The sequence below is a fragment of the Eriocheir sinensis genome, chromosome 2 (genome assembly GCF_024679095.1).
Source record: "Eriocheir sinensis breed Jianghai 21 chromosome 2, ASM2467909v1, whole genome shotgun sequence".
Lineage (NCBI taxonomy): Eukaryota > Metazoa > Arthropoda > Malacostraca > Decapoda > Varunidae > Eriocheir > Eriocheir sinensis.
Window position 1 is genome coordinate 25,780,334 of NC_066510.1, and position 12,649 is coordinate 25,792,982.

General features: G+C 37.9%; 1 protein-coding gene across 3 annotated transcripts in view; it reads right to left on the bottom strand.

Moving 5' to 3' along the window:
• The window catches only part of LOC127001782 (zinc finger protein neuro-d4-like), a 23,696-nt gene extending 11,669 nt beyond the window's left edge, over positions 1-12,027 (bottom strand). The window contains exons 1-3 of one of the 3 annotated variants that reach the window (XM_050866964.1): positions 11,925-12,027; positions 8,463-8,564; positions 3,925-3,993 (exon numbers count right to left, since the gene is read on the bottom strand). In XM_050866964.1, coding sequence (XP_050722921.1) covers positions 3,925-3,993; positions 8,463-8,558 — 165 coding nt within the window. In that variant the 5' untranslated portion in view covers positions 8,559-8,564; positions 11,925-12,027. Of the gene's footprint in view, positions 1-3,924; positions 3,994-8,462; positions 8,565-9,664; positions 11,317-11,389; positions 11,524-11,924 lie in introns of those variants that run through there. The other 2 variants (XM_050866972.1, XM_050866955.1) reach the window with 2 other exon arrangements.
• Between the last annotated feature and the right edge of the window lie 622 nt (positions 12,028-12,649).

Here is a 12,649-nt window from a genome sequence, read left to right on the forward strand (position 1 = left end):
CACGGCTCTCCCTCCCCCAATATGTCGCGCGCTGATACACTACCGCCATAGACAAGCTTTAGTTCTGCGTGATCAACAGAAATTCAATATATATATACGTCAATGCAATAAAAATAACACATGAAAAGAAGGCGATAACGTTTAAAATGTCAATACCTCCCAGACGCTGTAAACAAACCCTGATAATTATGGCCCCTAGAGTGGATACGTTGAAGATAATGAATAAAGTGGTAAAAACGTGGCACGCAAGACATATTTCCTGTATTCCGGACTCGCCCTCTCTCTGCCTGGCCGGCGGAAACCAAGCCCCGCCGACTGCCGCGGTGAGGCCCTCCAGCGCCGGGTCATGTGTACTGCCACCAGACCGCACTCACCAAGTCAATCAATACACTCACCACGCTTACATTGGGCCCTCACACACTTCAAAACCTCAAAACTAATTGCTCAGATAGCAAAGAAAGATTCCAACTCTCCGCAAAGCTCTTCATGCTTGTCACACCACGAGGAAAACTAGCTTACGGTATTGTGTTAGTCCAACCTGACCAAATATAGATTTCCTCGCTCTTCTATGGGTGATGAGAATGAAGCGACGTCAAGTATATGTAATAAAACAAACGAGTGGGCGACCATGTATATGGTGCTATGTTCCACATTACTTGCAAAAATAGTTAATAGGCATATTTTAATGCAGATGGATGCGAAGAAGCGTGTAACCTCGGTCGGCGTGGCAAAGAAGCATGTCGCTTGGTGTATTTTCAGACAGGCGGCTCCAGAGCGCGTCAGACGCTCGATAGTTTGGTCTAAATTCTCTCGGGTGGCAAGTAAGCCGGGACACCTCCCAATCTATACACGCTGATCGTTGTGCCTCGTTTAAAGAAACAGAACCGTACATCATATTCAAATGAATGACACCAGATGAGTTTAATCCCCAGAAAAACAAACAATTATGCCTATAATAAACAAATAAATAAATAAATATCAATTTAATGGTACGACTCGTAGAGGAAGGGCATTCTGGCTGTCACACTCAATGTGTCAGCAGTGAAAGGAACAAGCGCAGGAGTGTGTGATCGACCCAACAGCAGCAGCGGCAAGCAGGGCCGGTGAGGAAGCTGTGTGTGGTGGGGCGGCGTGGTGGCTTGGTGGGAGCGGCTCTCGACACGCAGCCGAGGAGGGAGGAGCGGCGTCAGGGTGACGTGGCGAGCCCCCTACTCTCCTCCCGCCCTCACCTAATGAACCACCTTGCCACCAAGAACGCCCACACTGCACTCGTACAATGACATCGTGCATACATTCATCAGCTGTGTGTGCACAGTTCGCATTGATATCCATGCAGAATTGAGGATGACATTAAAGACATAATACGAAAAATGGCGGGTGGGGCTGAGCGTCCATCTCGCGGGTGAGGGGCTGCATCACGCCAGCCGCGGCTCGCGTCACCACGCACTCACTCTCCACGCTCCACAGTCCACACCCATGACTCCCTGCCTCAGCACCTGACATTCAGCATTCCTAGTAAACAAAACGCGCACTTCCATCATGTAAATGAATAGGGCAATGTTTGAGCCTACCGTTTGAGGCCTACTGTGCCTACTATACAAAGACACTTAAGACTTGACACGGTGACCTATATTGTTGTCTATAATACAATATTATGGAACAAGTTAAAAGTGCAATGGTGAAGGCTACAAAACAATGCAACCATTTACTGACCCTGAAGGTATAACAACTACAAGTCACTCTTATACAGGTCATGCAAAATTAGACATATATCTACTACAGCGATAAGTGTTTGGGGTAATTATCAATTTGCAATATAATCTAAAGTTATATATGGGCGCTGCAACAGGTTACCCCTTAAAAATCTCGTTTTCTTCAACCCAAACCAATAAAGTGAAACTATATATTTTAGGGGTGAGCAAAGAATTTTGTTTCTGATGAGTCAAAACCTGCATTACACGAAACGAATGTTTCAAGGCAAAAAGCCATAATAAATACGACCATAACTGCACAAATTTCAACATAAAGTTAACCTAATGAACGATAATGTATATTTGACATTTTATTTTATCTGACTTAGTTTAAAACAAAACGTTGCATCTAAAGGTAGAGTTTGGGGCATACGCTAAAGCTGAGCATGGCCTCGGTGCTCACCTTTGTCGCATTGGCCCTTGAGCCTGTGGTGGATAACAACCCCATTACCCCGGGAAACAGGGCCAGTGGCATACCACAGCTACCAGTTTCCCTTCCCAAGGTTCCAATTTATCGATTATTTACGGAAAAGGGAAGATGAACAGCGAGGCGAGCTGCACGCCGACTGCCCACGGCGGGATTCGAACCCGGGCCAATCCATAGTAGCTATATATAGGCACGCTAACCACGGAAGCGGGTGCCTCAAGAATATTGTTTATATTATGCAAAGCAGCTCCATTTGAAAACATATTTCACAATACGTATCCATTTATTTTTACATACAACCTATTTGAAGTTCACTCTTCTACAGCAGGCCAATGGAATATCATTCAATCTTATATATTTCTTGACACAAAATTCTCATCATTACCATTTGTAATATGTCAGTAGTTAAATATAAAACAGCTTCCTAACACTAAAGAGAGTGGATCAATATTAGCTCAGACGCTAACCTAGCTATACCGAGCCAGCCAAAGCTGGCGACATCTCTCTCTCTCTCTCTCTCTCTCTCTCTCTCTCTCTCTCTCTCTCTCTCTCTCTCTCTTAAATTCTTGCTAAACACACATGCTTTCTGAGACCATTCATCATTATTTATTTAAATCTAAATTAAATTTGATTTCCCATTATCATCGTTACTATAAAAGTTTATATGTAGCTAAGATACTGTTTACCAAACAGTTTAGTTAAATTTCTATATAGGATTGGGATTTTAATTATTTTTGTTCGCTAGGGCGTGGGTTCGAGACCTATCCCGTGCCATGGGGGTGGAAAGGTGGGCTCTTTCCGACACCCTCAGCCCCGTTGTTGGGCCTCCTCCTTGAAAGAATTGGGTATATCTCTACCAGCCGTCTGGGGGGTTGCGCGGCACGCACCGCCTTCCTCCATTGGGGTATATCCCCAACGAAAAAAAAAAAAAATAAATAAAAAAAATAATAATAATTTGTTACACCATCTATTCATCCTTCATTGTGGACATTTCAGGACATAAATGTTGTTTTCCTGATTCAGAAAATACATTAGTTATGAGCAATAACCAGCTAATATATATATATATATATATATATATATATATATATATAGATCGATATAGATATATATATATATATATATATATATATATATATATATATATATATATATATATATATTAGAAAATAATATACATGAATAGTAATTTAGGAGCGAGCAGGATTATTATGACAGCATTAATTCTTAAAGTTGTGTATTTAATTAGAGGATTTTTCTAGTCTGAAATCCAACCTGCATATCCTACTGAAACCAGGTAAATATACCTATTTCTATACTGTATACATCTAACTCATTCATGCAAACTAAAACATGTTCAGCCAAGTTTGGATATGTTTCATTACAAAGCACATGATTTTTTTGCCAGATTGTATAGACTGAAATACATAAAATCAATAAAACCGCTAAAAGCAAGGCCTGTAAGGAGGAATAACACTTATCTTCTATACAACACCTTGAAATGCTCTCTATAGAAATGGAAATGAGAATCTTTAGTAATCTAAGATATGAATTGTTCGCAATATAACATTTTTGCAGAAATCTATTCCTTTTTTTCTATTTTCCCAGCTTACTAGTGGTCTCCTCTTATTTATTTTGTATTCCTTTATTGTAAGAGAACTACTTAACAAGTGCTCCTTCCATGGCCATTAGTTAAGCATGCAAAGTTTTACTGAATGTGGACTTCTACCAATACAGTGGACTTACCTTATTCCGCTTGGGTCTCTCCTCGTCTGGCATTTGAATCATCCGAGGGTGGACACATTGGTAGAGCCCCTAAAAGTTGAAAGAAACCAAAACTTCAATTAATCTATAACATCATCACCATTCTAGGTTATGGCAAAACTAGAACATAAAAACATAAGGAGGATGTAAGGGCCCAGTTTGTCAATGAGGGGCAGCTCCAGTAAACTTACCATCACCTAACTTTCAGATTCATGTAGCCCTATTCATCTAACCTTGAAGGTATCATACTGGCACACCACACAACTGCCAAGCCTGTTCCATTCACCCACCACAAGCTAATTCTTGTCTGTGCCTTTGTTAAATCAGAATTATGAATGATCTATCTGTGACCTACATCAAAACTAAATAAAGATTGATGTACATTATCGAAAAAATATTGAAAACTCATTATTTTAGTAGAAATCAAATATAAGATGTAAAGAGGAGTGTGTGGGGGGGGGTTAGGCATTTTAAGTGGGGTAAAAGGAGGGCACTTCAAATTAAAGAAATTATATCACTAAGTTCCTTAAAATCTATTAAAGTTTGGATTACAACTGAATCAACACATTATAGAAACTTCAACTTTGATAGACACATGCAGCACCTTCCTAAAATAAATTGAAATCATGAGATGAGTGGCATTACAGGAGTTTATCATGAGTTCTACCCCAAGTCATTTCTCAACAATTCTGTTTTTCTATATTAAGTAAGTGATAAATAACATATATTTTAAGCATTTCAATAACATTATTCATGAACACCACATATCCTCATTATCACCTCTGTAAATTGACAGTGAAAAACACATTTGGATACTAACGTACCTCTTTGAAAACACTTAACTCCTTTAACCCCACAACAATGGCAGGGCATGGAGGCTCTAACCCTGGGTCATGCGTATTTGCTGCTTTCCGAATACATAAGAAATTGATCTACTTTTTAGTAGTCTCTTCTTTAAAGAGAACATAGGCCATCCTTGCATTCCAAGGCAAACAATATTATGCACAACTATTCTACCACAAGATTGCAGGATCCAATGATTCCCACCACTGTACTGGGGGGTCTTTGCTGCTTTTCAAAAAATAATCCTGAGGATATGGTCTACCTGGGAGAAACCACAAGGGATTAAAATAAGTTCATGCTTGAAGCAACAACATTCACTTGGGATATTCAAATCCATGCATGACCAAGGTGGAAATGCCAATGCTTTTCTAATGAGCATGGTCATTACACAAGAACGGGAATTTTATAATAAAAACTAGCTTACTCTCTTCCTTGTTAACCCAGGACATACAGTATGTCCTGGGGTGCAAGGTCATATACACCAGTCGATGTATTTACTATCAATGTTGTTTTTATTACTGCTGGATGATGAAGTTACACAATTTTGTCATACAATTTCACATGAAATGTGACCTGCCTGAATTGCTTTCATTTGACCACAAATTTTGGGTTAATAGGGTAATTCTATTTCAGTAAATAATTGGTACTGTTCTGGTGTTATGGACTCCCTCAGTATGAGTGCATAGTATTGTTGATACCACTGAAGAATGATAAAGCTGTGGGTCTTCAAGCTTTTGTGCTCCCTGTCTTTCTTAAAGCTGTTTAACATGGGCAATATTAAGTGACTTGGAGAGGTGAATTGACACCTTTAGTATCAGCAAGTGTCAGCACAGAATCATGGTGTATTGCTGGAATAGCACTGTATCAAATTAGTGACTACTCCATTAGACTGAATTGAGGCTTTTACTTGCATAGTCCATGGACCCCAATTCTAGCTAAATGGGCATGTGGAACATTATTCACAAGTGGATCCTGTTCATTGGGTTGTTTCTAAAACAGATAAACCTGAGTGGAGAAAGCCATGGGACACTCCACAAATCTTGTGCCTGGAGCAAGTTGATGAATTCTGCTGAGAGGTATTTGGTATGAGAAAGGCACCTGCAGAGAGAAGCACCCTGGGATAGCATTGTAGAGTGGGCAAAGGAATGTACCCACCAGTGTATGCCACAATTTATTAATTTATTGACTGATTAGGACTGTAAAATGTATCGCCATAAATTAATTGCCAAAATGGTGAAATTCTATTTGAAAGTCAAAGGGGCTAATTGGTTAGGGACCAAAACAATGCTTCTTTAGTTATAAATAAAAAAAATAATAGAAAATAGATGCTTTGTCATTGTTTCTATGAAAATAATAATGGCTGAAAATTTGTATAAAATACTTCTTAATAAAGATTTAACAAAAGTAAAGGTTTCACTTCTAATAGCAATATACAGGCAATACAGTCAGTCAATCCCTTATGATTATGATCTCATGCATTCCTTACCAAATAGTAATAAATGATTTCCTATGATGTCTGTAATTGGTGGTACAATCAAGTGATCACCAAGCTGCACAGTGACGGTAAAATCACATGATCCTTACATCACTGCTGCAATAAGTGATCACTACACCACACAGGAGAGTGTGTTCCCTGACCACATTATGCTCAGCCTCTGTTTCCACTTGAACACTCAAGACATTTTTTCCTATGTTTCACTACCCTCAAAGTATTTGTGTTAGATCTGTGTCTTGTTATTTTGCTGCAGTAATGATGACATCTAAGCATAATGGAAGTAAGTCTAGCAAAACCAAAGGGCTAGAGGCAAAGGAAAGCCCTTATGATGAAGTAAAGCTGGACATTTCAAAGCAAATAAATGCTCTAGAGTTTGTTGGGGCTACTTTATGATGAATTTTCATTATATATTAATGGCTAGGAACGTATCCTCATTGAACCCATGTAATAATGACATCAGTATATGATCGATCCATTTAAAACAAAATGTTTAAGGATGTAACACAATTGTACAGCAAGAAATGTCTGCACTGCACTGCCATGGCTGCACTGATGCTACTAGAATGGGGAGAGGGAAACATCTCCTAGTTCCTCTTGTTGTTTTTTATCTTGACTAACTTGCTTTATATAAGAAATGAATCTCTGTCATACAAAATCAACAGCTTAGGATCAACTAAGCATAAGGGAAAAGTGACTGTACTAATTATAACTAGCATGAAGTTTAGACCCTATTATAATACATTAACTTAATTATTAGTAAATGTATTAATTTACCATAATTGCTCTTGATTCATTGTGATTTAATATAATGGTGGTGTTTTTCAAACTCTAGAGACTGTGACTCTGCAAGCATTCTGTATATATTTGAGCTATTTTATTTAAGTATGAAATTCCCTGAATCTTTGATTAGGTCTATAGTAAGGCCACCTTTTGTTTCATCCTTACTCATTTCTTTCAAAGCTTTCTTTACTTCATTCACGCTTACACTGAAAAATTCAAAGTTCAGTGAATCATTATCCTATCCACCATCCCCCTACTCATATTGATCACAGTAAAATTCAGGGTAGATATTTTCTGCAACCCTAAACACCTTCTTCCATATTATTTGTGACATTGCCATTAGTATCTTTTTGAGTAAATAAATGGTATATACACATGCTTAGTCTTCTTTTGGTTGTTTTCATGCCTTTACAGTTCTTAAGAGTTTCTTTGATCTTGTTCATGTTAAATTTCCTGATATCACTAACATTCCTGCAGTTAATAAGTTCTGTTAGGTCTACCGACTTTGTCTCATCTCTTCTAGTTCTCTTCCATATCTTTCAGCTCTTCTGTAAGATCTTTTGTTTTCTTTCTTAGTTTACTCCCACTGTTCAATGGTGCTTTTCCTTCTACTTCTAGTAATGCTTCCATTAGTCTTATTTAATTAGCTGCTTGTTTCGTCTATATCGATATGCCTTTGTCATTATCAATCAAGTACATTTAAAAATTTGTTTCGAAATTACAAACCAAAATCTTTAGCCTTCTCCATGGCTGCAAGAATATTGAGGCATTCCTTATTTATAGGATTTCAACAAGTCTAAATCTAGCACTGAATGTGGGACTTAGGGCTAGCACGTCTCAAAACTGATATTTCCCAGACAGAAACTATATTGCCTAATTCACACTTCTCAACAATGTATTTCTATTCCTTATCCTTTATCTTACATCAGAGAGTACAGATAATATTAATGAAAATGTATTAACAGCCTAAAATGATGAATTTTACTCTGTTCCTAAAATAATCATAAATCAATAGTAATGTCAAAGAAAATATGAAGTATTAAAATATGTCATATATTTGTTTTAGTGGAAAATCTATCTTAGAATAATAGACTTGATGAAATCTTTCATCTAATAAATGTTAAATGACAAGCAGTTAAAACTTAAATCAGAAAATTATAATGTTAAATGCCTAACAAGCAAAATTTTAAAGATAACTCATATTAAGGACTAAAAAAAAAAAAAAAAAAAAAAAAATCTTAAGATGACAAAATCAGCCACTGATGAGAGAACAAAAACAAACAAACTGATAAATAGAAAACAAATAAAATGAAGAAAACTAAGCCATATACATGATTCTGATATGACAAACTGATAAACATTAAAAAGAGCATGAAACACAAACAAACACTGGAAGGCTTACCGTTCTGTTTAGCGTGTACCTAAAGGAGGGGTCAAGCGTCTTGCTGCCCCGGCCCCGGCCGCGGCCCCCTCCCCGCATCCGTCCCCTGCTTGTCATGATATTCTGTAACAGCACAAGGATCATTAGTGCATACAGACAAACACTTACAAATGATTTACAATGTTAATCACAGTTCAGCTGACTTTCTTTATATTCAGTTCATTTATTCCATGGACATTAAAAATACTGAACGAAGCATTTTTTCAAGAAAGCAAAACTATATCTTTTAATGTGCAGGCCCAAATAACATAGATTTCTTGTAGAAAACACATATTTGTGTAAAGTTTGCACAGAAACAAAAAGTAAATGAGGACCTGATAGAATCAGTTGTAAATATATACGTTCACAATGAGAATGAATTGCTTTGCAAAGAATGCAATCAAATGGTATTTCTTAGTATGTCTTATCCAATTGTCAAATCAAGGCTAAATACTGATTTGTACATTACTTATGGATATATATAGTAGAGCACATTACTATGAGGGAATACAGGATATGCAAACAGTACAAAAAAAAAAAAAAATGTGAACCATATGAAAAGATATTAGTATAAGCAACATCTGGATCTGGATCTCGATGTTAATGCGTAGGGCACCCATCAGGTGCATAACACGCATATTTGTGTTGGCTGTTAGGGGGACAGGGAAACCGAGTGTGCAGGGGAGGGAAGTGAATCACGTGTAATTGTTAGTGTTGGTGTCCGATATGAAATTCTGAACACAACTGAAACACAATATGATCACTCAATTAACCAGACTGCACATATAAAACTGATTTGGAACACATTATAAAGGGAAACAATACAGAAGAGATGGAAAAAAACCAGGATCGTAATATGGTCAATATTTTTATATACTGGGAGATGAGGCATACGTAATTTCTTTGATATGCAGTCACTTATATTTCAGTGTGAGGTTATCGATGTGAAAAAAATAAAATAAATAAAGTACCCAATGGGTAAAGTATATATTCAGTCATTAGAAGGCAGTCTGTAAGGTGAGAAATAATACATGATGTTGTTTGGTACTCTATAGTCTTCTCAATTTTCCAACTTTGCAAAAAAAAAAAAAATCACATTCTAGAAAAAAACTTTGAAGTCAAGATTTCCTGATCCCCCTACAAAAAGTGCCATATAATTGAATTTTAACTAATTTCAAGTTTACCTGATTAGAGTCAGATGCATTATATTGGTGGGATTCCATTGGTGAAACTTATCAGCAATATTGTACACCTTTACAAAAAAAAGGAGCTCATCTTTAACATAAATTCTTACAAAAAGTTTCCCACACTGATATTAGGATCATTTGCCTTTTTTCATATTCATTTTGCAAGGATATATGCTTGCATGAAGCAGCCTTGGTCGTCTACTGGCAGTTTTTGTTGAAGCATTCAGCATGCCTAGCTATAAATTCTTGGGCCTGGCTTTGATTCGGGCTTGAGTCAGTCGGCACCCAGCTCTCGCAGTTGATCATCCTCCGTTTTGGGTCGGTCAATAAATGGGTACCTAGGGAAACTTGGATAAGGTAAACTATGGTAATCCAGATGACACACCTGTCCTGTGTCCTGTAGTATCGGGTTTGTACCCACCACAGACTCGGGGCAAGTGAGATGAAGATGGGCACGAAGGCCATGTACAGCTAGTGTATGCCCCATATTTTACCCTTACCTATGTTACTTAATCTTTAGGCCCAGGTCCCATAAATTGTTCTGCACAACCTTGTCCCACATCCTTTTTGTCTACCTCACAGATATCTATAAGTTTTGCAGAAATGTGGGAAAAATGGAAAATATGAACATGAAATGGGTTGATAGTTACACCATATCTGTGCATATCCACCAAAGGTGTAGATCAGTGGTTCCCACCCTTTTTTGTCCCATTCCCCTTTTTCCAGACGCTTTTTCACCTGTGGAGCCCCTACATCTTGCAGGCCATTCATGGCTATCCCAAGGGCCAAATTTGTCATGTGAGCCATGAGTTGGACACCCCTGGTACCGTTAGCAAATTTAGAGCAATTCAGCTTTAAGGATTGTGTACAGTAATATGAATTTTATTCCGAGCCGCATGTCTCATAATTCCACTATGATAAATTTAAAAATAATTATTAGAATCACTATGGACCCCTTGAAATTCTTCCTTGGACCCCTGGTTGGGAACCACTGGTGTAGATAAATACATGAATATAAATCACACAATCCTGTGTTTTACACAAAATTTGGAAATGTATACACTTCTCAAATAAATGGGTGATATCAGTAATTAACGTGAACCTGAAAAATAATACTAAATGCAACAGTAGACACTATCCATAAGAAATTGTTCCACTATTATAGAAAATAACATAATACAATCTAGTCATAGCTAGCTAACTGAGCAATGGAATATGATATATAAACATAACAGGCAGGCATGAGCATTCTGAACTATATCATAACAAATTTAGCAATTTTTTCTTTCATGTAAATATACCATCAGCCCCTTTAAGTGTGTTAAAGGGGCAGAGGAAAAGAAAAGCATGGTTATAGTTATGTGATTGTACTATATGACTTTGGTTCATGAAAATAAAAAGGAACACAAGCACCTAGAGCAATCAGAACACTGCCCACACCTATGTAAACAAACAAACTAGGTGATTAAGGTACACACCACAACATATCAATTATCTATCATACTTGCCTGTAATAGCTAGCAGATGCTGACCCATATAACACAATCAATAACAAAAGTAAGAGACACAATATAATAGTTCTGCATCCCCAACTCTGCAGGCTGAAATGACATAGCTACACCTCCACATAGCATACAAGGCAAAACGAATGATGTTGGCCAGGCTAGATGATGAGATGAGATGTTCAGGTGTTACAAGGGAAGGTGGGGTGCTTGTTCTTACACATCACAGGTGCAAATAGGGGCAGGAAACAGGTGTAGTAAACGATACATCTTGCAGGCAACACAATGAGGGAAGGAGAGCAGAGCGAAGGAAAACTCTGGCAAAAAAATGAAAGTTGTGGTGGATTATAATGTTGTATATGTTCTGGAGATACCCCCAAGAAAACCATGTCGAATTAATCACAAAATCAACGAGGAGGTGGACCACAGAGACGAATTATTTTTTTTTTTATATATCTTACGTATATCTCCATTTTAAAACAAGGAAAGTAAGTGCACGGGATTTTCTGCACACCAGTCTCTTCTGGAACAAAGGAACTGAATAACTGAACACTAAAATACACACGAAATATCAATACCAATATTATTCACGTACCCAACATGAAATAATTGCAATCAGATATAATGGAGTGATAAAAACTTGCCAAATACCAACAGTTCTATATTTACAAGCTCAATGCATTCACGTTCACCCTATCCTTGCTTTAAATGGAGGAGCTTTAATTGATGGATAATAAAGGACAAAGTTTCCTTACAGGGTCCCCAGCAGCAGCAGCACACCACCTCTTCAGCAGCTAGACGGACAGTGACACGGACTGCTCCTTCTCTCCTCTCAGTCTCACTCACTCCCTTTCTGCATCTACGAGTACCTTTTTCCTCATTACCTGGAGCTCATTTCCTCTCCCAAGCCATGTTATTTGCTCCTCTGAGATCCTACATGGCTTGAAAACCTTTATGTAGCTACTATATCATGTGGGTTTAACTTAATTTCTCTCCCTCCCCGCCTCGTCCTCTCCTCTCTGTATTTTCAACTATGAGCTCCTTTTTGTTGTTCCCTGTAGCTCATTTCCTCGCTCAAGCCATATGATGTCCTCCTCTGGGATCCTACATGACTTTGAGACCTGTATGTAGATGCTGTATCATATGGTTTAATTAATCTGAGGAGGTGGGTTTTCTATATCTCTCCCTTCTCGTCCGTTCCTCTCTGTATTTTCAACTTTGAGCACTTTTTTCTTGTTCTCTGTATCTCATTTCCCCTCTTAAGTCATGCTATTTGCTCCTCTGTGATCCTACATGGCTTTGAAACCTCTAAGTAGCTGCTGTATCATGGGGTTTTATTATGGAGGAGGTGGGTTAATTTTCTCTCGAGCCCCCCCGTCTCCCTCTCCCTCTACAGGTAGCCTAGTATACCTTTCCTTTCTTAGTTATTCCCTGTGTCTTATTTATTTGCCTATACGTCTTGTTGCTTGTTATATAAAGA